We start from the raw sequence: 26,054 nt of genomic DNA on the forward strand, positions 1-26,054 counted from the left end.
AACAGAGGCTATGGGGAGCACAGTTCAAAAACCAAGACAAAGTGGTAGGGTTCTGCCCAGTATCCAGCTGTTTCAACTCAACCCAAGATTACCTGTGAGCATATGCTTAGCCCCTGCAGAGATCTGCTTATCAAACCTGGGCGCTGCACAAACGGCCTGAGGCCCCGCAAAGACGTTTATTTCTTAGGCACCAACTTTGTCTGCAGGCAGAACAGGGGCTGGGAACCGTCTCCCTCCTCTTCCACTTGGCATACTGCAGATTTTGGGGTTTGCAGCCACTAAATTGCTCCCAGTCCTCTCAAGACGAGACTTTTTTTTTTTGTGCTTTGACAGTGTATTTTTTTAATAAACAAATAACCAAGAAGCGTTTAAAGCTTGCAGCTCTGGTGAGACGCTTTGCAAGCTTCCCCCTGACCTCGGACATATGGCCGGGCAACGTGCAGCAGCTTGTACTACCAGGTGCAGCCAGCACGGTACAAATGCTGCAGGACACAGGAGACAGGGCTATCCCTCCCTGTCAGAGGGCAGGACCGTGTCTGAGACCTGTAGCATATGAAGCACAGAACAGGACCCTGTCACCCCGAATGACAATACGGTAAATACAGACCCGCCAGGCAGCAGTTATCAGAAACAGATGCGCAAAAACGCAAGTTGCAAAATCACGGAACATGTGCTGCGAAACAGAGCCTAGAAATGCCAAGCGCTCGTTGGGTCTGTCTGATCGAAACCGCATGCACATTCGTCCAGGGACTTGCTCTCATCCAGCTGCTGATCAGACTGTCACGAGCAAGATGAATCTCCCAGCTCCAGGTCTTTGCAATTATGCAAGCACAGGGGGAGCAACGTTTCTGTGCACCGTAGCGGATTTACAGCCCGCTCCAGCCCTGTTCTGTCAGAATTAATACCCCCCAAAATATTTGCGTTAGAAACCCAAATGTTTACACAAACAGACACTTTGGAAACAGTTTCTAAGTGATGAGAACAACAGTTTTATAAGATCTGTCACGACTCACCTCATGAATTAGACATTTGTCTATGAGCTGTAAATAGGAACTTATATTCTCTTCATCGGGTCTGGAAACTAAAAGTTGTGTACATACTGGAAAAAAAGAAGAGAAGGATAAACAGAAATGGGGATAGTGTGAGCTGAGATCAGGGCTTCGGGGTTTTTAAAGAATGTTTCGGACATCCTATTTCATTTATCTGATAGATGTTCTCATCAACAGGTCATTTGTCTAGGAAAAACACCCTGTCCCGATTCCTGCCGTGCCGTTCTATATTTAGGGTCAGATTTTCTTCTCGGTTACGCTGGTGTAAATCCAGAGTAACACCATTTAAGTCATCCAAATTAGACACGAGCAAATCAGGAGCGCAGGATCTTGCCCCCCTTTCCCCTTTCCTGTTGTAATGTGCAAAGGGCGCTGTCAGCAGAAGACCGGGCCCTAAGATCTATCGCTCCTACGGCCAAAATTTGCCCCCGCTGAAAATGGATTCCTGCGGCTATTGATGACAGCGGGACTTTAGCCTCTTTTTGAATCACTGCCATAAAAGCAAATGCAAATGAATTCACAGAGGAAGGCCATGAGCGCTCAAGAGAAATTAGTCTCTCCTGCTCTCATAGCGGTGGCATTAGCTGCAGGAAGCTCCCCTCCCTTGCCGGGCAGGATTGCCTTCTCTGCACGACAGCTCCTCCTGACCTCAGCTCTTGTTCAGCTGAACGGATACGTCTCCCAGGGACGGCCCAGGAGAGCAGCTCGTTCTGACGAAACCTGTGCCACCCACCCCGCCTCCCTGCGTTTACGGAGGCATTTGTCACAGGCTCACAGACAGAACTGAATTCATCAGCGCGTTTAAAACGGGGCCATAGACCTGTGCTGGTCGGTGCATGCAGTCAGTTAGCTGGTGAGAAATCTTACACCAGTTTTTTATACAGAAAACAGCTTTTTCATCCAGTCTTATATAGAAAACAACTGTTCATATATGCTCTGCAGAAAGGGTCTGAAATGGGGACAGGACTGGTGTTTCGTCATGGCATTCTGACAAGTTTCCTTCTGTTCCAGGTCTCCCATCCAGCCTGCGCATGGACAGGCTCTCTTCACCAAGGAGATCTCCCTCCATGCAGAAAGCATCTACACCTCAGATCCCACCCAGTAGATTTAGGACGTGCCCAAACTAGCCCAAAATTGCCAGCACCACCCTGTAATACGGTATGTGAAGGTAGCCCCTACCTCCACATGCCTCCTTTTTACCTCCCAGAGGGGCACACGACACGATGCCAGCGGTTTAAGCCTGATGCAGAGCATTGCAACAGCACCCTACGACAGGCTGGGGACAGCAGCAGAACATTTTGGATGTCCTGTGTCTAAGCTGGGGCTTAAAAGGGGCCTCAGACTCATTTGATTTGTGCTCAGGGTGGCTCAGGTGCAGCCCACTCCCCCAGGCAAGCAGAGCAAGTTCAGGGCTGCCTGCCCCTCCCCAGGCCAAGCAGCCCACAGAGATGCAGCGAAGCACTAAACCATCTGGGCACCTCTGCTGTGAGGCCAGCAAAGCTCCTTCCCCACCTGCACGGTGAACGTTAGAAAAAGCCTCAGTCCACCCTCAACTTTTCCATCACTGGAAGGCCAAACCCCAGGTCTCCATCCTTTTGGCAGGAGCATGTGCAGAAGCAACTGCTCTGCAGGTGAATTCCTTCAAACCCAACCACTGGGCTATCAAAACACTCAAGGAAGTTTGGCAGCTCCTAGCAGACAACGGGCAGGCAGAGATGCTGGCTGTTGTTCAAAGCAAGTAGCGTTTCTAGAGTCTTTAGCCTTTCCCTCCAGCTACGGGCCAAAGCAGAGCCATCCCTGGGGAGTTACAGCGTGACAGCAGCGTTTAAAAGCCCTGCTCCAACCCTGCCTTCCAGCGTGCTCCCTGCCCTGGCTCCGTGGCATGCTGGAGGAAGGCGCAGAGCTGCAGCTTGCAGCCGTGCCAAGCCTGGGACCGCAGGTATGGTGCAATGGGAAAAGGCAGGTGTAACACGCGGAACACGTTTGTGCGAGCGTCCTCCTGGCCAAACGGGTGACAGCACAAAGAGGACAAGAGCCTTTGTGTGGGCCCTCTGCTCACACGACTCACCAGGATTCATGGGTCTGGGCAGCCCATGCAGAGGCCTTGCAGGGCTGAGTTATCTCCATCAAAATGACCCAAACCAGTTGGACTCGTGCAATGAACCTGCAGCTGCCACAGCGGACCTATGCTGAGGACATACTTGCGGACCAGCAGGATGTCTCCAGGGCTCCCCGCCGAACAGGGAGGGAGAGGAGAGGATGCTAATGTGCGTGCCATTTCCTCCTCCCTGGCTGCCCTTGCGGAAATCACCACCCACCTCTCCAGGCACGGTCTTACCTCTTGAAGGGTTTGCATAGCATGATGGGGCCTCAATACCACTGTTACAACTGCGGTTTGCAGGGGCACGTGGAAAGGCTGCTGTCAGTGCTGCCACCAAACATACCCTGCTCTGATCCAGTTATTCCTAGCAAGGACACTAATAAAAAGTCACCGTCACTCACCTTTCCCCATCACTCTTGTGAACTGTCCAGGCAGATCGCCTTCAGGCAAAGGGCCCCCTCCTGACTCGCCCTCACATCCTGGCAAATGGTGCTGTTGCATCCCGCCTGCAGCAGAGTCCTTGCAGTCAGACCCTTGGCTGTCTGAGCCGATGAGCGAAGAGGGGTGATGCGAGTCTGGGTCCCGGCTGTGCTCATCCACGTTCGAGTTTTGGGAAGAGTAAGCTTTGATGGGGGTGAGGATCATTTGGTGTAGTTCCTGCAGCGGGACACGTAAGTTGCCGCCTTCCAGGATGTCCTGCAGATTCAAGTTAACAGAAGAGGACTTGTAGTGATACCTCTGCAGTAACAGCAGAACACCAGCTATGAACCAGGCCAGCACCATTCATCCTCAGAAACAATCTCCAGCAAAGCTAACTGCCTCATTCCTGCTCCAGGACTCTGCTGCAGTCCATATTCAATAATCATGTTTAATTCACTGAGTCTTTTACTTAGACCATGGGGAGAAAACGGGAACCTCATGCGTGAAGTGCCTGCAGCCACTGCACCTGACTATCAATGGATGTGTTCAGATATGAATTCCCAGAGACAAACATGCCCTGTAAACCAGAGGGACCCAAGACCAGTGGCAGTCCAGTTTCAACGTTTCCCGGCTCCCACCCGAAAGATGGAAACTCCACAGCAGCAACTGATGCAGTGAGATTTCAATGCCCTAACCAGGAATGTCTTGCTCCTTCCCCTGCAACCCATAAGAACAGCTCATGACATTTCAACCTTCTCTTATTTGAACTACGCTTCCTAACATGGACTTTTCGCCAGCTTCCAGCATTGTCTTCAAGCTTGACCCTCCAAAACTGCTTTGATACAAAGTGCTGGCAAAAATATCCCTGTGCTCTGGGACCTCCATGGCAGAGCCCCAGGACATGCCAGTACAAGGCAAGGTCTTCAGAGGAGACACAAGAATGTGGACAATATTCACCAGTGGTGAAAAATAAAGGTTTGGCTGTAAGGGGCTCTGCAAATTCATTCTGATTTAGCCAAAGTGCAAACAGCAGTAGATGGGAACTGGTGGCCAGTGATACCGAGCAGCTCCTTCAAAAGGCTGGGGCCCCAGAGTTCAGACCTACTGGCTTAAAGTACATCACAGCAAGGTAAGCTGAAGCCAGAAAAGGTCTCCTGTGTTGGACCTGCTAGACAAAACCCAAGAACAACAGGGGGCAGGCAGGCTTTACAACTCTGGGGGGATGACCAAGGAAGAGGAGAGGAAATGGTGCAAAGAAGGGTGAAGGCCTGAGGATGAAAACGGTCCGAAGAGGTGAGGGCAAACCATTGGTTTGGTTTTTAACAGGAGCAGATTTGTGGCTCTGCTGACCACGGAACGCAGCTGGAGGGCCTGTCCCAAACACACATCAGTGGTTTGAATGCAGGAGGACAAAGAAGAGATCTCAATATTCACCACTGTGAACCCTCAGGTCCTTGGCTCCACGTCATGATTTTTGAGCACCTCATGTAGGCAGTTCCAACAGGCAGTTCCAAAGATGTTGGAAAGGAGAGAAATCCAGCCTGTAAACACCCTTGGGGCCATGGAAGGCTTGTTTGGTTGGGAGAAGGCTGGTTAGAATGGAGAAGGATGAGGAAGCTCCATCACTGTCAAGCACGTTTAAGGCAGAGCTGATCCTGCCTTCGAGGAAAGGGGTGGAGAAAGGTCTTCCTTGGGTACATCTCCCAGCCCTGCTCCCTATTGTTTGAGGGTATATCAACCCCTTTTCTTTCTGTGGTTAGAAACCAGCCTGGCCCTCCTGTGTCACAGAAAAGTTGATGAGAAAGAATTGCATCTAGTTTTTAATGTAGGGTGGTCAAGAACTGCTCCTTAGGCTACGTGGTCTGGCTCAAATTGCTTGTGAGGCAACATTTGGTACGAGGCAGCTTTCTGGGGACAAGTTCTGGCTGCACCTAGGGAAGAGACACAAAGTGGATGCGCAGGCTTGCGCGCAAGTCGGCCTAAGCAACGAAATCGTTGTTCACCCTAACTCCTGCTGCATCCCCAACTCGCTCTCAGATGTCTTAAATTCACTTCTCTTGTGACACAGCTTCAATCTGTCGGGCGCTATCACACTTTGGGGATAATTCCTGTTTTGCTAACTGGTGGAGAAGGGTGGAGCAGCTCTTTCCAAGAAAGAAGGAATCTTTAGCAGCAGGACTTTGCCCAAAAAATCAAGTCACACACATGTTCTTGTTTAGCCTCCAAAAAAAAAAGGCGGGGGGGGTGGGTGGGTAGGGAATTGCACAGAAAACTCGGAAAACCTGAGATGCATCCTCCCAAGCAAAGCAGCCCACAGGCAGCTCTGTGCCCCACACAGTCTTCTCATGACATGGCCACAGCCCCACAGCCCAAATCCACCCCACTGAGCTGTTGGTAGTCAAAGCAGATCCTGTCACTTATCTCCTCTTATTTTACAGTGCATGTGGCTCATTGAGTCAGCTGAATTTGGCTTACATTCCTGCACTGAGACAGTCAATCAATACCATATTTCAAAATCTATGCAGAGAAGCAGAAGAGGCTGTGAAATTGCCTGGAAAACACATCAACGAAGAAAGCTCAATCCAGTGGGCTGTCTCTTGGATTTAATAGTTATTATTAATATATGGAGGTAAATACGGCTTTATTAGCTCCTGCCATACCCTGAGTACAAGCCCGTATTATAAATAAATAGCAAAGCAGTGAGCGAGCGAAAACACCAATAAATAGCATCATACCACAGAAGTATTTAAAAGCCCCTAGCGGGAGGCTGTGCAAGTTGCTGTTTGAAGAAGGCTCAGTTAAATATAATATAAGATTGCAATAACAAACAGCGAGAGGTTGGGTGAGCCGCTCCCAGCAGGTTTGTGGCACTGGTGCTTCTCTGACAGCCATTTCTGCAGACTTTAAGCTTTTGTTTCAGGGACAAGAAGTTTTTATTTGTTCTTTTTGGGAAGACAAGCTGCTACTCGGGCATAGATCGGGGTCTCCTACCTTTAATCTGGGGACAGATTGCCCATACGATGCCCCAAAAAAAGCATCGCGGCCTTTGACCTGGCACTTATCAGGAAATCTCATCTTTTTTGCTGGAAAGACAAGTAAGGGCACGACTTGGGGATGGCCCATGCTAACCGCTGTGCATGGGGAGCGTACCGTAAGAGGGACAACAGCGTCAGGAAGGGAAGGAAAACCAAGTGACCACACGGTTCTCCCAGGGGTTGAAGTGCCACGGCAGTACAACACGCCTAGATGCCCCCTGCAACAAGCCAGGCAATGGAAGCTCGGCACTGGGGTGAAAATTTGCATCCAGGAGAGTTAAGAGTGCTGTCTCGCTCGCCTCCAGGAGGATCTGACTTTTTCATGGTTCGGAGTTCATTTTGCTGCCAATCAGCTTCACAAGAGGAACCTCTGAGGTTCATAAATAAACATAAATAGCTCAGATAGGGTATAGGGCAAACATCATCTTTGCCCTCTGATATCCCGAAAAACAGGACCACGTCTTACAGGCAGAAAGGATGGATTTTATGAGCCTGTCTGGCTTAGAAAGGCTGACTGGATCTCCCTTGCAAGGGTCAGGCACACCACCCACCCCTCAGGAACTAACAAGCTGCTGCCCAAGAGCTGACCTGTGGCAACTGTCTGGGGACCGGCTCTTAGCCAGGCGCAACCAGGGGATAATTTCACTCAGTGCGTCTGGAAGGGAGGATGGATGAGCTAAGTCACCTCACCCTGCACATGCCACAAGCTGTGAGCTCCGCTGCAGGCAGCTGCCACAGCCCTGCTGATGGGCCATCACGCGAGCATCCCTCTGAGGCCCTCGTTCTCCACGGTTAACACATTGTCAGCCCTCCGAAAACTCATCTTGGCTCTCCCGCTATACCTGTACCAGCACACAGGTGCTACAGCTGGTCCCACACCACGGTTGAGTAGATGGGGGACGGCGTTCCCATCAGCATTGCTGGGACGGTGCCCTCCATGAGTTAAAAGTTCAGATGTTTTCTATGGAGAGCAGAAAGTAAAAATGGCCCCACACAGGCACCAGAGCCCAAGCAGGAAAAATTGTACAGTTGCTGGGTTCTGTTCTGCTTCGTTTTGTTTTTTTTTTTTAATTTCCAGACACACTGCTTTGATTTTAAGGAATCAGCATTTGAAAACAATATTGAACCTAGATTCAAAACAAACCCATGATTTCTTTTTCAAATGCAGCTCTAGCAGGTTGCTGGTTCTGGTGCCCAACCCAAGTGAAGGGTCGTGCTCACTCCTTGCACTGACCCCTCCCAAGGCCACGAGCACCCTGGAGGCACTGCTGCCCGTTTCCTCCCCAAAGACACGGCAAGAGGCGGAAAAAGCAGGGTGCAGGCTGGAAACCTCAGCTGGCCAGGCTGCAGCAGGACTTGCCCTCGGTGCTGTTGGGTATACCCATCACAGCTGTGTGAGCACACAAGATAGACTCATCAGGGTTTACAGCCCTACCGTACCGAAAACAGCATCCAGCACAGAACGAGATGCAGTTTGTCCACTCAGATGCGGCCAAGCCAATAACAGATTTCTATGCAGAAAGTACCCGGGGACATGTGCAATCAGCGTGCTTTACCCCAGAATTAATTCTTGACTATTGTTGCGATTGAAAAAGAAGAAATGTAAAAGTGCTGTGAAAACTTACCCTTTCTAAAGATTTGAGAAGGTTTTGTCTCTCTTTTAGCTTTTGGATACTGATGACTATTTTGTGTCTTGCACCTTTGGTAACATTCTGCAAAAACAGCATATAACCTGGCATTAACATTTCCACAGGACAGTGGGATGAATCAAAACCCTTTTCCTCCTCAATGAAAAGGGCTGCTGTAAATTAACCAAACTTCTGAATGCAGGGATTAGTAGAGGACACAGAAAATCACTTAGAAACATTACTGAGATACAGATTTTCCGCCAGTCTGTCCCTCCCCTGGAGCATCTATCTTTATAAGCACTCACAAGAGGAAAATGTCTTCTCAGCTGCTTAGGGGAATTGCTTTAAAATCTAGTGTCGGATTTTAAATTCGAGAAGAACTGGCAAGCCCTGTGCCAGCACCTGCGTTTTCAGCGGCATGTCTCAAACAAAACTCTGCAGTGCGGCTCCACTCTGGACGCCGGTACAAACCCACCGGACCCCGCACGCAGGCCCAGAGTGACTTGGTTGGAGATGGGGAAAACTAAGACCTCTGAAAACAGCCCCTTTAGTTTTTAAGGCAGACTTAGCTATTCAGTTTCTTTCCGGCTAGACACTGGTGTCTGATGAAGCCTCTGAACACCAGCAGGGACTGAAGAAATGAAAAGCTCAACGGTAATTGAGAAATCAGCTGAGCAGCAGGATAAATCCTGCAGGCAGGCACACAGCCCACAAGCCTCCCCTCCTGAAGCAAGGCTGTTCCTAGCCACTTATTCAATTCAGTGTTTTGGGATCACGACTCGGAGGAAACTACCAACAGACGTAAATAAGCTGTGAAAGCAAAGGTGCTGACCAAGCCTCTTTATCTCAAGGATAACGCAGAGGTAAATCTAATACAGGGGAAATTTTCAAAGGTTAACAAGTAAACCAGCCACCAAAGTCCCGCTGACTTTAAAGGGAGTCGGATACAGAATACTGCGGCCCTGAAAATCCTAAACTGAATCCCAACCAGACAAAAACCACAAAGCAGCACCCAGCGACTCTGAAGAGGCTGCGAATGTCAACCCTGGACTCCTTCAATACGAAGCTCGGGACAAGGACTCTTTCAGGTACAATGTGTTTTTTCCACTCTCCCAAGACTCAATTTTCCTTTTCCTGTTTGTTTTTCAGTCCTCTGCAAGCAAAATGCATTCCACGTGAAGCTATAAAAGGAGGTTTTCAAGGCACCTCATCTACCAAGTGAACAAACAGTGTGTTCCTAGGAGTGACAACAGCAGCCGAGGAGGAAACGCGGCTAATTGCTTTACGACCGACTTCAGACGTACTTGTGCCTCGAGCTGGCATTCGGTGAGTGCCATCATTTCCTCGTATGTCATCTGAGAGAAGAGAGCCGCATACTTGTGCAGACGGAGACTCTTCAGCCAGGCTGGAACATCTGCAGCACAAAGGCAAAGAGACAAGAACTCCCTTTTATTTTATGACACTGTTTTAACAACGCACGATAACATCAACAACAGCACGAGGAGTTTATTAGGCGCTGGCTTCCTTGTGTCATCTGCTGTCCCACTGACGATTCAGACATTGACTGGACTTTAAGGGACTGCTCAGAGGAGGTAAGCCCACAGATTTTGATGGTAAAAGACACTGTGTGGCAGAATCAGCCCCTTAGACGTGTCCGCAGAGGCTGTTTCTGTGGATGAGCTGCAGTGAATTAGTCTGCTGGCTTTTGAAGCCTCTCTGTTCAAGCGTTATCGCTTAAATCAGTGTTAAACTCAGCATAAATTGTATAGAAATTGTACAAATTTGTTCCAGGGTTTGGGGCAGCCAGGACAGAGTCCCACCAACCTTGGTGGATACAGGCTTGCTAGCGTATGCTGCACCTGCTTTAGAGAAGGCCATAACAAAACTACTTCAAGAGTTGTCCTAACCCTAGAATACAGCTGAATGTAAAGAAAACGCCCTTGCTAGAGCAGGAGAAAATGAAGATGGCTAAGAGCACGGAGCGGGGAACGTATACACTGCCTTGTTTATGTGCACGATACACCATGATTACGGAAGTTTATGCTGAAGTTGCTCAACATCAGTTTGAAAACTGGGTTGGTCACCCTAACATCAACATCAGCTTGTAGACGGCCCAAGCTGGTGATGCCCCATGGAGAATCAGCTTTACGGCTGCAAACTGCCACAGTCCTGGCAAGATTTAATTGCTCTTTTTCTCCAGAATGCGGAAACCGCAGAAACTAATGCCTGGGTTGAGTTTAAGATAAACAAATGGCTGTTTTGCAGATGACATATACTGATTTATGACATGAGGGAAGATGGTATGCGCTGAAAACTTAAACAGCTGTTTGAAGAGAAATAAAAGGATTTTCATTCTACTTTAAACGTGGAAAAATGAAACATCATCAAAAATGGTTCTGCCGCCCATTTCAGAAGAGTGACTGAGGACCACTAAACACACTGACTGAAACGACTTCCTTCCCAGTTGCTGTCAACAGTGTAACGCATCAGGGCCCTGGCTGGAAGGATGCTCCTTATATACCTTTATTCTCCTGACATCAACATGCTTTCACAGGGAGGGATCTGGGAGGGGGGGTCCTTCTCTGCAACATGGAAACCCTCCCACCAGATCGCAGGCAGGGGTGTCCCCCCATGGAGGACTGCTGGGGGAAAAGGGGGTGGGATACCAGCTACCCCCCTCCAGCCAGCTCCACAGCTCCTCTTGGCTTGGCAAGGTTTGGGGGCCATTAGTCCTTGTCCCCTTTCTGATCAACAAGACCTCTAGGAGCCCAATCCCAGCTCATGCTGGCTGCAGTGCAAGCAAAAAACAGCGTTTGAGCCCCAAAGAGTGATAAATTCTACACTTCAAATGGAGAGAGCAGGTGGAGGGGAATCCTAGGAAATGAGAATACTGAAAATTGTCTACCCTTTCAGCTACATCTTAGAGCAGTTCATGCCCAACAGCTAGGAGAATAACCTTCATGACTGCATCCAAAAATCCTTGCTACCGTAACCAACTTCAGAGTTTTCTCAGCCACTCAGCACCCCCAGCTGCAAAGGATGAGGCCACAACAGCACCTTGCTTTGAAAAGGGATGAGACAATTTGAGGCGGACAGGCCCACTGCTGGCTGGGACACCCTTCGGTCCGGACGCAGTCCCTAGTTCAGAAAGCCTGTACAGACGCAAGGTAGACCTGTCTCACCTCTCTTCCCTAACCAACATCTACTGTCTCCAGAGGAGACAGGGCTAGAGGGACCTTTGGTTTGATCCCACACAGTAATTCCTACACTGGCAGCAGTTTCCTGGGCCTCTCAGAGAAATGCACTCCTACTCCAAGCTTCCTAAGCTTTGGTACATGAAGAATTTGGTCCTGTGCTTGGAGCACTGTTCCTTCTTCATACAACCCGCAGTGCAAGAATCCCGCAAATTGCTATTTTAGGAATCTTAAACCAAATCTCTGTTTAAAAAAAATAAGAAGCAACCAACAGAAAGTCTTCTGTTTCCAGTGCAGGTGGAGAGAGCAAAGACCGGCATGTTTGAATCTCAACTTCATTTTAACAAAAACATGCCATTTTAGTGATGCCACCCTAGAAAGAGTGTCTGATCCTTTGTCCCCCAGGGACATCTGTCTTTGGTGTACATTTATACCGATAAGAGAGTCCACAGAGACACTTTCCGAACGGAGGTGGGACCTCACCCACGCAATGAGCCCTGCAGAAAAGCCAATCCCGAATTCCCAGGCCTGACCAACCTCTGCCTTTGCAGATGGTCAGAGCACAGGAGCAGCCCTTCTCTCCCTTTGCATTAGTCTTCCAAAGCAACCTCTTCCTTCTGGGAGCTATAAAGGACCCAAACCCCTCTTCTCGGTGGCGACGGCAATGCTACGAGACAGCTACAGGAGAAGGAGGCACCTCGCTGCGCAGCGACACCAGGGCTCTTTTCCCCTTCCACAAGCAAAAGGGAGGCGTGAAGCCTTTTTTAAGGTGATTTCATGGTCCTTGGAAAGTCAACCTGCAGGATGCGGTCATTACTTCCTAATGATCCCCACATAGCAAAGAGCTACTCTGTACGCACATGGAGTTAGTCTTTAATCACCCATTACTAGGACCTAATTGCTAAATCATGGCATAATTGTCAGAAATACTGTGTTTAGTGCTAGCTGCAAAATGAGGACTTTCATGCTGTTTGTGTGTATTGTCTTACATGCATTAAACGCCAGAGTTTTGCCAGCATACAGATATCTGTTTGCTGGCATGGAAATTCAGCAGGCTTGGAGGAAAACAATTCACCCTGCAGCCAATATATACGTGGGATGCCTTCAAAGTGCCCTTATGGCACATCGCATCCCAGCCCGTTTTGAACCTGCTGCTAAGCAACAGTCGTACTCACAGCAGAAACGCCCCCAGCTCGACCCAAACCCTTCTCCAGCCATGCACCGAGCTGGGCGCTGGGAAGGGCTCTGCCCGTGGGGAGGCCCGGGCGCGCTCTGCAGCGTCCTCTAAACAAGGGCAGAATATCTGCCTCCACCACGCACGCGACACATCTCTCCGGGGCTCCCTGGCTGTACTGCCAGAAATGGGGAAGGGAAAAAAAATTCCTATTCTCTAAACTCGTTCCTCTTTATCACCCCTTTGCAGCGGGGACTTTCTTTACTGTTGTTGCAGGCTGTATCATGGGAGCACCTTCCGAGGGCTGAACAACCCCATGCCGAAACACTGCGATGGGCAATGAAGGATGAAATTTATGTAGCTAGACAGAGAGTGGCTGAAGGAGAGAAATATGCTGCACCCACCACCATGCCCACAGCTACGTAGCTATAAGGCTCTGATGCTCTGTGACACACAAAAGCTTCCTCAAAGAGGATGGTGACGGTAGGGGAGACACGCTGCAAAACGGGAAGAATTTGTTAAGCGATGTTCCATAAGGGCCTTCCTTGGCTCTGACTTTACCCACTAATTTCATTAACACCCTGGAGGATGGAAAAGAGAGTAAGCTTATTAAAGGCGGAGATGACAGCAAGCTGTAAGAGCCTGCAAGCACTTTGGAAGACACGACTGGAATTCAGAATCATCTCAGCAAATGGAGAAAATGGTCTAGATAAAATAAGACGCAATTCAATAAAAATGCACAAAGTTGTGCACTTACGTAGGAACAACGAACTGCACAAACAAAGCACAAGGAACAGGCAGTACTTTCTGCTGAAGAGACCTGGGGACACAATGGATCATACAGAACCAGTGGCACTGGGTCATTTGAGCAACCTACTGTCATGGAGCAACAGGCGCCTGTCAACACGGCATGAGAAGCCAGTCTGCTCTGCTCAACTCTGATGAAGCTGGACTACTGAATCCAGCTTCGGGTAACACACCTTCAGGAAGATATGGACCTTCTGGAGAAAGCCCGGAGCAGAGGAGCGAGAACAAGCCAAAGTCTAGAAAATATGATCTGCGAAGAAAGAATGGAAAAACTGGATTGGTTCAGTCTGAAGAAGATGCAACTGTGGGGAGAAGACACAACAGCTCAAATATGAAACCAGAGGCTGTAGACAGGAAAGGAATCATCTCTTTTGCATGTTCCCTGAGAAAAAAGACAAAAGCAAATTGGCTCAATCAGCAACAGGAGAAATAAGGGTTAGGTGCTAGTAAACCTTCCTTCAGAGAAGGGTAGGGAAGCACGGGAACAAACAGCCCGAGGAAGGGAAGCAACCTCCCTCCCAGGAGGGTAAAAAGCAGAGGCTGGGTGCCAGGAAGGGGCTCGGCTGAGCTGACCCTGCCTCGGGGCAGGGGGCAGGGTAGGTGCTCTCTCAAGGCCCCTTCCAGCCTCTGGAGCCATGACGCGCCGTACGCAGAGGTGTGAGGCAGGAGGGACTTTGCAGAAGAGCCACTGAAACAGCCCGACAGCAGGAGCTGGGATCTGGGAGACAATTCAGTCCTCCCCGTGGATACAAGCCAGCCTGCTGTCAGGACAATTCTGCCTGTTTCCAGGAGAGGAGAAGTAGTTTGAAGGTGATTTCTTTCGGAGTAGGATTCCCTCCGCAAGTCATTCTGCCACCTGCTCTCTGCCCACCACCCAGCTACGTAGCTGCAAGAAGGAGCCAGAGCTGGGTCTAGCCTGGTGACATGTGTTAACTGCTGTTTTCCTCTAGACCCGAGTGATCCTGTGAAAGCTGTTTTATCATGTGAAAACAGGCATGACTACTTAGCAAGCCAAAGGTGTGAGCGGAGCACGTGCTCGCTGGGAAAGCGCTCACTAAAATAAGCTAAGAAGTAGCAGCAGCGGTGGCACGTGGCGCGAGATCCCCCAGGCATCAGCACCCCAGGTGCCCGGCCTGAGCCCCCGCGGGGGTTTGCGACCTGCAAGCACACGGGTGCTGCAGCGTCACTGGATAGTAACAGTGGGCAACGTTTACTTGTCAAATCGCCTCTCTTAATATGTAGAATTTATTTAATTGATTATTGCTTATGGACTCCCCAGTCAAAAATATCTCTGTTTTTTGCATTTTTTGCATTATTTGCCTTTTACTCTCAGAAGGCAACAGGAGAGATTTGGCAGAAAGTACAGCTTAGGCTGGGGAGGGGTCTATTACATTACACTGGAAAATTACTATCCACACAGGTCCCAGAGCTGCAGCTTTTAATCACATGGAGCCAAGTCCCCTGCAGTCTCTTCGCCAGCTCTATCAGCAGAAACCTGCCGTAACGTAATGTTAAACAGACCCCTCTGCGCCCTCACTCAGGAAAAGGGTCTCACCGGCTTGACAGACTGCAGGATCAAGCCCCGGGTGCAGAAAGCCTTGGGCACCGTCATGCTGATTGCAGATTAGTCTGCAGAGTGCTAACGGTGACCTGCGGGAGCCTGCCTGCCGGCCGGTCCCAAAAGAAGACTCCTGGTCGACACGTTTGGGCCCTGCGGCTAAGTCTCGGCTGCATCCCGGCGGGAGCTGGAAGAGGAGGCAGACAGCAAAGGCTGCGAACAGGATGGCGGGCGTGCGCGGAGCCCTCCCGCCGCGGTGCAGAGCTCCGGCGCGAGCGCGCCCTGGGGTGAGCGGCCCGCGGGGCACATCCGCCGCGCCGGGGAGCACTGCCTTCCCCCGCACCGTTCGCCGCAGTTCCACTGGTTCCTCCCCGAGGCTGCGCCCCGCTCAGCTCCCGCGCAGAGAAGATGCTGGCAGCACACGCACGAGCCTCGCAGCAACTTCTCGCCCTCAGGGTTGAAGGGGCTGTTGGTGCAGAGGGAGCCGGCGCCCTCCACGGCCCTGCCTGTGGGACGCGGGTCCATCAGAAGGTCCCTAGCTCTGGAGATCTCTGACTCGGTGAGTCACTGCCCTCTAAGCAGCCTTAACCCTAGAAAGCGGAAAAGCTTTATTCACCTGCTGGCTCCAGCTGGACTCCCAAACCCGCTCAGGAGTGACTGTGCATACGACCACAGCAAGCACCCTCATGGCCAAGGCACGAGAGGGGGCCACCTCCCCGCAGCAGCAAAGAGGACCCCGGGGCCTCGATGCATCGGCCTCCTAACCCGAGCGGCGGCTCTCGAACGCGGCCTGCCCACCTCCACGGGACGTTGCGGCGGGTCGGCAGGGGACACCAGCCCAGGTTCCCCGCGCGCTCTCATGGGGCCGGGCCCTCCCGCGCAGCACGCCGTGGCGGCTGCTGCATCAGGAACCCCAAAACCCAGCGCCGTGGGAGACACGAACTCGCTGCCGCTCGCAGCCCTGCACGCTGGAGACCAAACGCCCCGGCTGAGTTACCTGATTACATGTTCACTGGCAAATGGGCTGCAGGAATGGGTTTTCTTTAGGGGTTTCTTTTCTGCCTCATTTACTAACAGGAGAAGCTATCTTATCGCTACAGGTCTCTAAGAAACACAGGCGTAATGGAGAAAAAAACAACCGAAGTACGCAGGGTAAATTCAGTTCCGAGAAGTATCTCAAGTCAAAACTTCTTCAAATACTTGGTGGGTTTCTTGTCATACCAAACACCACAATGATACATTACACACGGCTCGTTAAACTGACACTAAGCTATTTTTCACTGTAATAAAAAAAAGAAAGAAAAAGAGAGCTCAGCTAAAAGCCACGCACTATGGAGTAAAGCTAGCTTGTCAGAAGACTGGCAGTTTGCAGCGTACTGGGGTAAAACAGGCTACTGGCACGCGCTCGTCACACGTCAGGTTCAGGAGCACGCGTCGCTTACAGGGAAACCTAACTTGTTACGCTGAACCTGCCGGGACACTGGCAGTCCGTTTGCTTCGCCTGAAACAAACGCTAAAGCGAACAAGGTTCACACAGCGTTAAAGCATTCATCGCACTCCATACGGCCAGGGCACACGGGTATCTAAGCGTGGTTCTCAAGGGAAAACCAAAGATAGAAATCACCCGGGAGGGAAACGGCTTTTCCGTTCCCGTCTCTCTGCCTGGCCAAGTCTTGCCCCAGCTGGTGCACGGGAGGCGAGGAGCTGGGGCGAAGCCTCCTTCGTTGGGGTTGGGGTAGGGGAGAGGCGTCTCGTAGTCACTCACCTTTCATCCCACTCCCTTCCTCCTGGAATGTGTTACGAGCGGAAGGCTGATCTTCTAAATGTTCACTCCCACCACTTCCCGAAGAGGCTACACTGCTTTGTGGAGACAGGGGGGCATGATCGGAAGGGATGCACTGGGGTCCTCTAGCTCGTAAGTCCTCATGAGACATCCATCCATGTCCTAGAGGCTGGTTTGGCACATTCATGGGTGGGGTAAGGGACACAGAGCGTTTCAAAGGGCTGTGGTGTGTCTGGCCTGAGAGAACTGGAAAAAAAAAATAAAATCAAACAGGTTATTCCCCCCTCGCGTCCCGGGACGTTAGCAAAGCCGCCCGAAAAATCGTCTCGCGGTTCATCGGGGTGCCTCGCCGCTCCTTCCTCAGAAATACAGTCTCGCCGTGACCACCTGAATCCTACCCTGACCTCTTCCTTTTGCCTCCTAGGAACAAGGGGGATAGGAGCACCTGCAACAAGGTAGGATTACACGAGCTCAATCGGATTGCTTAGGGAGGAGGACTGTACGGGCTCAGCGTCTAACAAGACCCGAGCAACTGTCGAGGTTTTCCCGGGCGCCTGCGTACGGTTACGTCCCCGGCCCCAAAGCAGAGAGCAGCAGGACGATTCTTGGTGTTTAGCTGCCGGTTTCCATCTGCCCTTAAGCCCGGGCTATCATCTGTCTTGCACGAAAGACACACTGACGCTAGTTCAGGTATGACGGGGATTTTCCAGCAGCTACACTGAGGTTATTCAACTTGCCCCACTAAAATCATCCAGACCTGTGTCCTGTCCCTGACAGCAGCCAGAACTGAACGTTTCTGGGAAAGGCATAAAAATTCCCCAAACGGACAACGGTGCCATCGCACAGACACAGAGGAAGCTTCTCCGTCTCCCCCTTCGGTCAGGACTTGGCTGAAGCACCAGCATTTACCCCTCTGCCTAACGCAACCGTGGATGTACTCATCACCCATACAAATGCCTCATCTTTTCTGATCCCCACTAAGCTCTTGGACTCAGTCAGCCTATCGTTAGCAATGAGAGCACCTGACCGAAATTTTGATACAGCCACGTTCAATCTGTTTTTCACAAACAACACTAGCAATGCTAGAAAAACGCTAGCAGTAACTCTTGTGGTTTGGAATTAATTCTTGGGAAGGAGTTTTTAAATGAATGGGTATTTATTTGCCTTTCAACCAAGTAGAAAAGAATTTCTTATGTTTGTAAAGTATTAACAAAAGAAGACCTTAGGTTTTCTGACCGTTTTTGACAGAAATGTTTAATCTTGAATATATCTTTAAATACAATTTTTGCTAAATGGCCTGAGCTTCAGTCTACTCCATTTTTCAGTACTCTTCTTATATACTGTCTCATTAATTTTTAGGTATTTCCTGCAAGATTTGGACATCTTCGATTTGTTTGTTAATAGGGAGAAATGCATGGTAAGCGGAGGAGAAGACGGATATTGAAGAATTATCTTTGTTTCCTGTAAAAAATATACAAAAAAGTTGGTCTGTTGGCGTAACACAATCCCAATTCCGTTGTTCACAGCAGTCACTAAACTGGCGTATGACAGTTAAGCCTAAATACATGTAATATATTTTAATCTAAGGCTTTAAGATATAAAAAACCTCCCGCGGGCTTCCTCCCACGGAAGAAACGAACCGTGCAGCAGAGCGGGCCGAGCAGCAGCCTCGCTGCGCCAGGGACATCGGAGGGCAGAGGGGGCTGAAATGACATTTCAGCCCGTAGGAGAGCGAAGCAAAAACTTTGTAATATTTCTTTCCAAATCACATTCCTTAGATCTGTAGGAAAGCTCGGTGAAATTCATCGCTTTTGTTGATTTTCCCTCCTAAAGCACAAACGTGAAGTTCCTTAAGTGCCGCTCTCTACTGTTCTCTGCGGCCGGGCGTTTCGAGCGCCCGCAGCCTGCCCGGCTCGGGGAAGCAAAGGGAGCAGCTTGCGCTAAGGAATTCACTCCCGTTCTATTAAGCAACAGTAGGAAAGTCCTCCAGAAGCCTCCTGACAGAAGAGGATGTCGGCGAGGACTTGGAATTGTTTTCAGAGCACCGTTAAATTTCCTAAAGTCGTGGCGTTTCCTGGCAGGAAAATAGACATCTTTAAGAAGGTCTTCTCGGACGAGATATTTCAGCTGTGACAGCACAGCCGGGAAGGCAAACACCACTGCTCTCGGCTTTGTAACCGTGCTCCAAAAGTAGCGCCGTAGCTGGACCCTGGAGATGTCACGTCCTCTGCTTGTGCTCGGCATCACAACATCTGGCTGCCCTTCCTGTAACCACCACTGCTTGGCTTCCCAGGCCACCATCCCAGGAGAAAGAAATATTTGACCATAAAAAAAAAAAAGGGAAATGCGGGACAAAAACAGCTGGTAAGTGATTAAGGCTATCGTGACGTCTATCAGTTGAACTGTAGTTCCCAAACTCACCGCAAGCGCGGAGCATCACACCCTCGCCGCCTGGAGTCCCGCAGCTGCGATCGCAAATGCCCAGAGGGGAGAAGCCACCCCAAATTTGTTCTCCTGGAAAAAAATGGTTCTCCATCTGCCAATGGAAACAAGCCTCCTGGCTTAGGAAATGTGTGTGTCCTTCGCATGACGGGGAGCTGCTGGGAGCCGGGGAAGGACGGCAGCACGCGAGGGCCCGCGAACCTGTGCGCGTGACTCGCTGAACGTAATTATCTGCTTTCGGTAACAGTGAGAAAACCCAGATTGCCAGAGACAGCCGCGGGCATCGTTTCCAACACGGGTCTCCAGGTGTTGCTTTTGTGGCCCTCTCTTGTCACCTAAAACACAAGCTGCTTTGAAAAGCGATGCATCAAACGCTGGAGCAGCCAGACGGCAGGAGCGGTCCTCTCTTACAGAGCGCAACGAGCTGCGCGCCAGCTGAAATCCCGCTGTCTTTAAGCTGTCCTCTCCCTACCGTGATTTTTCCAAGCAAGAGAATTTTTTGTTCTCAGCTCAGCAGATGCCCTCCTGAGCAGCGCTACCCTCGCAATTTGTTGCTCTTCCATCTTAATTTTACATCCCCCAATTAGAAGCCAGTGTTGGCTGCAAGTAAAATAATGAATCCCACAGGACAGTCATGAACAATTAGAAATCACCCAATGCAACATATAAGAATTAGTTCCACCTCTTTTCCTGAGATAGTGCAAAGCCAGGGTCCAAAAGACTTTGTATTTTATTAAACCACAAGCAGCTTTACTAAATTACGAGCCAATTCATGTAACTGCTGAAAGCTGCAGTAGGGATAATTCCTCTGAAAAGGATGAGCTGAAAAAGCCACCACCTCTTTGAAAATGCCTTACTTGCTCTTCTTACTGCTAACATCTAAGACGCAGATTTTATAATCACACTTCCTGATTGCGCTAAGGGGACCTGGAGCTTGCAGTAAACGTTTCAAATTAATCGCTGCCCGAACCGAACAAGACCAGGACCACAGCGTCGCTGCTCCGACCCGATGCGGGGTGACGCTGAGCACTGCGCTGATGCACGGTAAATCCTACCGTGGGTCAAGTGGGCAAGTGCTGCGGTGGAAAGCGCTGGACAACCACCCAGACCAGCTGTCGTTAGTGAGACGAGCTCATCGGCTTCCTCCCTGCCCACCTGAGCCCACTCCAGAAGCCCCGTTTCCAGCTCCAGTGGATTATTTAAAAGCTCTCCGCGTTTGCCTAACTTTACTCTATTTAAGTCTTTCTGACCGTAACGGACACAGGTAAACGACAAGGCTTCTCGAAATCCCTCTCACCGGTTTCCGGTAGCTCTCGGGCTACGAGCACTGTGACTCCGGGACGGCATCTGCACGGCAGAAACACCCCTCTCCCGCACCCCGCGCGTTCCCGGGACGGCCCGCGGCGAAGCGGGGGGCTGCCCACGGACCCGCTGGGAGCCCCCGCTGCGCCTGCGCCGAACGAAACGCTCCGCGCGCGCCTAACTCCGGCGGCAGACCGAAAGGGAGCGCAAGCTTGCGACGCGAGGCTCCCGCCTCGTTTTTTTTGCTTTTATGAAAATCTTCGGCTTTCATTTGAAAAGGAAGGGAATACATTTTTCCTACGGCACGACACACTTGCAGGACGCGGGCCGGGGAACGCCTGCCTTTCTAAAGGCGGCAGCGCGATGAGCTGCGCTAACAAAGAGAGGAAACGTGCTCCTACGTGAGACCTGCGCTTCCCAGCCAAACTGGCACATATTAAGTGCTAAAACTCTTAAGCGCGTGTAAGTACTGGCTTGCAAGTGTTTTCCTGCCTGCTGTAATGTGTACTGTAAAATTCAAAGGGCTGAAAAGGACATGCAAGCAGATTTAGGCCAACAGTGGGAAAGTAAGCTTACCATCTCATGTTCCTGATTTTCTACGCTTTCTCACCCTCCAGCCTACTTAATTTGAATCTAGTAGTACTGTATAACTCACATTTTTTGTAATTCTGCCTTTTGCGTGTTAACAGACTAACTGAGAGCTTTTAAATAAACCCAAAGGACAGCATTACAAGTATCATCTCCTCTTTTATGCCGCCTGCAGTACAAAAGCACACGGAAAACGAGCACCACCTCTTTGCAGCATCACGAAGGGCCACGCGCCTAAAACCAACGTCCTTTAAACACCCCTGCTTGGCTCATTCCCGCGGTGGAAGAGCCGTCACTCGCAAGGGCTGTTTGCCTGATGAATCACTCGGCAAACGCCCCGGCCGCCGGTCTGGGTACCTCCAGCGGGGTTTCTGATGGGTCGGAGGCCACCACAGGTCACGGTCCACGCCGCGATAAGGCAGTCAGCTGGTGCTGACTGGGGTAGTTTGTCTGTTCCTCTGCTGCAGCTCTGAGCCTGCGGCACGCACTCATCCAGACCAAACCCGCTCTCGGCGGGAGCGTTGCGGCGTTTCCCCACGTCGGACCCTGCCGCATCCTCCCGCGGAGGAGAAGAGGCTGCCTAAACTCCCGGACCCACTAGATCTGAGGTGCGTGGGGAAGGGCTGGCCTCGTCTCTGCGTCCCTGGTGGGCCGCGCTGTGGACCACGCACACGGGCTCGTCTCCTGCAGCGCAGCAAGGAGGCTCCTTGTGTTCTCCTTCGGTCCACCCAAATGCTCCCTGTGGCCTCAAAACAAGGGTCAGGCACAATCTGGCATCGCTACTAAATATAAGGGCTTCAATACGCGCTCAAAATGTTTTGCATCCTAGGAAGAAGTATAACAAATAACCTGGAGCCAATGGCATTGAGAAATGCGGTGTCACAGGAGTTGTCTCAGGTTTCAAATCAAGCTAGGCTTCCTATTTCCAGGGGGAAAAAAAAAAAGACAGAGAAGGAATAACAATTTAGGACCCAACCCTTTCCACATGCTGCTGGTGTGTGTGACTCCTCCTCGCAGGACGCGGATTCGCAACGCACCGCCGCTAAGACAGAGCACAGTGAAATTCCCCGGAGGCCTGGGATTACGGATTACAAGGAAAAGGGATGTTTCCATCTGGCCTCCAGGTTGCAGCTGCAGCCAAGGGACTTGCAGCAGGCCTTTCGTACTGCCAGGCCGGTGCGCGGCTGGTGGCAGCCGCCGGGGACCGAGCCCCAGCAGGTGCGTTGCTCAGCAGAGCTCTGTCTCCACCAGAGCTGACACCAGTGTAGGAGCTCCCCAGAGAAAACTGGCTTTATCGCAGATCAAACATTGGCTGCGCTGGAAGATACTGCAACTTATTTAGAAAAATTTTGAGGCTGAAAGGCGTTTGAGTGTTTTCCCTGTGAAACGGGCTCTGTCCACTCCCAAGCAGACTGTAGCCCTTTATCTCCAACTGTTGAGGCATGTACAGTACAGGCAGCGGAGACTGGAGTTTATTTTTTCTCTCTTCCTTTTTGAAGTGGTGTTGCCTATTTTGGAGCACAAGAACTAATTTCAAGAGCATTTCTGTTCTCTAAAGACCATGTGGCAGAGCAAAGACTTCTGTGTTGTGGTTTCTCAGGGTTTCAGGGCAATTTTTCAGCCCGTGTCTCAGAAGGCAAAAGTCACCCGTTCCTGGAACTAGAGCGAAAGAATCCAGGTTCTGCAACCGGACCTTCCTCCGAGCAGCACGGGACGGCAGGCAAGGCGCTGGCTTTCCCTCTGCCCCAGCGTGTCCTTGCCACCCCTGGCTGCGCTGCAAAGCAGTGCAAAAGCCTGTTGCGAGACGCGCTTGGGGCAATGCATTAAGCTGCTGGTGCGATCGCTTCTTCTGCCCCTCGCCAAAGAGCGGCTGGGTACAGAAGCACGTTGAGATCATCGCAAGTACAAGTATCTGAAGGGAGGCTGTCAACAGGATGGGGCCAGACTCTTCTCCGTGGTGCCCAGCGACAGGACAAGAGGCAACGGGCACAAACTGAAACACAGGAAGTTCTGTCTGAACATGAGGAAAAACTTCTTGACTGTGAGGGTGACAGAGCGCTGGAACAGGTTGCCCAGAGAGGTGGTGGAGTCTCCTTCGCTGGAGATATTCAAAACCCACCTGGATGTGATCCTGGGAAATATGCTCTAGAGGACCCTGTTGAGCAGGGAGGTTGGACTAGATGATCTCCAGAGGTCCCTTCCAACCTCAACCGTGCTGTGATTCTGTGATTCTGTGATCCTGGCATGCCCTTCACTGCTGTACAGTCCTTAGCAGGTCCCGGAAACCCAGAGGACTTTTCAAACAAGCTCACAACCCTTTTACCAGTGCATGGCCAAACCAGCAGACTGTAAAGCAGAATACCCTTCTCCCATCACTGGAGAAAGAAAAAGTGCTGCAAGGGGCACAGTGAACCCTTCTGGAGATGGGCTTGGAGTTTCTGGCTTTTTTCTTGGCTGTAAACCTTGTTATTATGGTGCATCCTCAAACAGCGTCCTATCACATGCTATTCCTTTCTTGGTCTGTAAATTTGCGACTAAAATCTAACCAGCTGTGAGAAAAGTTATCTAAAGCAGCGGCTTGATCCCAAATGAACCGCTATATGAAAGACGGAGCGTCTTTCACTCCGCTGAGGCTGCACAGTCTCTTGTGTAGAGCGGATGCACCCACACGGCGGGGGAATGCTGAACAGCGCCTTCAATTCTTCTCACAAAGAAGCCCAGCAAGTTCAAATCCGTCCGTTCCCCCTCGCTGGTGCTACTCAAATCACTAAGCATCATCCGTTCCAGGAAGACTACCCCGATCTGGCCAAACCAAGGCTCGCAGCTTTCTTCGTTTCTCTGACTTTCTTTGCCGAGGACGCTAAGAAACAAATGCTAGTGAATCACGCCGCCCGGCTGGCTCTCGGCCTCCTTCCTGGGGCGGCTCATTCACAGAGCTACCTACACAGATACAAAAACCGAAGCGTGGACGAAGCAGAGCTTGACAGAACATTTTTCAACCCAACGTCCCCTAACCCTTGGAGTCTTTTCTCTGCGTGTTTCCCCCCGCCTCCCCCCCTCCAGATTTGGAAACTGTGACTTCAACTTCATTTGTGCAGCGCCGGATAAGCCGTGTCCCAGCCTCTGACTCAGAGGCTAATACAAGCTGCAGGGGGGAAAAAACCAACAGTCCTAAATTCAAGCGGCCACCGGGTAGCTGCGTGCATTAGAAAGAAATAAACAGATATAAGAAGAGCGCTGCCTTGACCAGAGAACTCAGGAAGAAGCAGGGCCTGCAGAAAAGCCTGTCAAACAAATTATAAAAAAAAAAAAAGGCATTTAGGCATTTTACCATGCAGTTTCCCATTCAAGGAAAAGACTGGATAGAGTAACAATAACCCGTTTGTTACTTCTGCCGCTGATCTTTCCAAGCAGAGCATGTGAGGCCTCGGCCAGGCTGGGCTGAAGCAGGGGGAAGTCCTGCTGCTGGCCGCAGCGGGCTTCGCGAGCTCCTGCCCAGCACAGCGAGAGCCCGCTGACCCCCAGCTTGGCTCCAGCTGCAGCTCCGGGCACAGGAATTATGATTATTGTTATTTACTCGTTCACATCACAGCAGGGCCGGGGCCCCGGGACTCTGAGCACTACCTGCCCGTGTACGCAGCGAGCTGGCTGTGTAAAAATCCACAGCTGCTGGGTACTTCTAAAGACATGTAAATACTTGGTGGCTTTAGCAATCCAGAACGCCCCACTTCTGGGAGGAGGCTCAGCTAGGTTCAGGGAAGAGCAGAAACCCAGGAACTTCTCGTGAGGTTCTTGCTGGGTTTCTCACCAGACTGTCTCATCGCCTTCCACCGGCAGGACCGAGCTAGAGCGGGAGTAAATTCAGACTGTGATTTAACATGCAGACGAAAAGACAAATGAAACCGGCTACTTAGACTGCTGCTGATGGGCATCAGGATCCAGGATCGAGGGTATGCTGCAAGGAGGCTCTGCCCTAAACCGTACTGTATCTGTTCGCCGGGTAAACATGACACCCTGTTCTCCAGGCCAATAAACGTGGCTTCTCTCATGCATTTATATACAAACCACAGAAGAAAAGCGTTCGCCCCTGGGGAATCCCAGTCCATTAATAACAACGCTGCAGTGCTGAGCCAAGTCTCACTAGTTACCCCCAGGATATACTGATTTTTGGTTTTGGTTCCTGGGGGAAATTCCTCCCTGCTCACTGATCAAGCCACATAAACTGCGCTATGACACACAAAATCTTTCTACCATCCTTTTCTGTCAATAGAAGATGTCCAAGAGCATCGCACGGATGCGTGTCGCCTGCAAACAGGTTCACTTAAACTATCGGTGATGCCAAGGAGTCCACGCGGGTGCTGCTGCTCGGCCCGGCCAGGAGCCCGCCTGCGCAGGCACTCCTCCGCGCCCCTGCGGGCACCGCACCGGGCTCAGCCGAGACGCGCCGGCTGCTCACGCCACAGTGGAGCACGGTCACTCGCGCAAACACGCACAGAGCTCAGCTGGGAGGCGGCGGCTGCCCGCATCTGACACCGCTGGGTGAGTTTGTGCTCGCTGACTCTCCTCCAAGCCTGTTCACGGCGGGGGAAGGATTGTTCAATATAACCATGGATTGCTGTGATCCCGTTGAACATTTGGGATGACAGTCAGTGGGGGGTAGGCAGGGGCTGTAGGTTGGAGATGCTCTTTACTAACCCCAAGCTGATACCTGGTGCCGTCAAGTCAAGTGCATGGTGCAGTCAAGCGCATAGCGCAGTCAAGCAACCTGAAAATCATGGTTCAAGCCTGGACATAGATAAAACCGTGTGGGATGCATCCACCGATCATTACGTTGACTGCTAAAAAGATCCCCAGCCTGAGAAATATCCGTCTGCTGAGACTACACGAGCAGATTTGACAGCATTAGCTTCTATAACGCGTTACACTTCAGATGGAGAAAGCTCTCTGTCAGCTACAGTCGTTTCTGGAGACCA

At 50.9% G+C, this 26,054-nt stretch overlaps 1 protein-coding gene across 6 annotated transcripts in view; it reads right to left on the minus strand.

Annotated features, from left to right (window-relative positions):
* SAMD4A (sterile alpha motif domain containing 4A) overlaps nt 1-26,054 on the minus strand; it is a 133,755-nt gene that overhangs the window by 15,068 nt on the left and 92,633 nt on the right. For 4 of the 6 annotated variants that reach the window (XM_068947515.1, XM_068947513.1, XM_068947512.1 and 1 more), the window contains 5 exons: nt 16,732-16,995; nt 9,538-9,647; nt 8,231-8,317; nt 3,552-3,846; nt 1,014-1,099 (listed from right to left, as the gene is read on the minus strand). In XM_068947515.1, the coding sequence (XP_068803616.1) occupies nt 1,014-1,099; nt 3,552-3,846; nt 8,231-8,317; nt 9,538-9,647; nt 16,732-16,995 (842 nt within the window). The remainder of the gene's footprint in view (nt 1-1,013; nt 1,100-3,551; nt 3,847-8,230; nt 8,318-9,537; nt 9,648-16,731; nt 16,996-26,054) is intronic. The other 2 variants (XM_068947517.1, XM_068947516.1) reach the window with 1 other exon arrangement.

Source organism: Struthio camelus, chromosome 5, assembly GCF_040807025.1.
Source record: "Struthio camelus isolate bStrCam1 chromosome 5, bStrCam1.hap1, whole genome shotgun sequence".
In the NCBI taxonomy this organism is placed as follows: domain Eukaryota; kingdom Metazoa; phylum Chordata; class Aves; order Struthioniformes; family Struthionidae; genus Struthio; species Struthio camelus.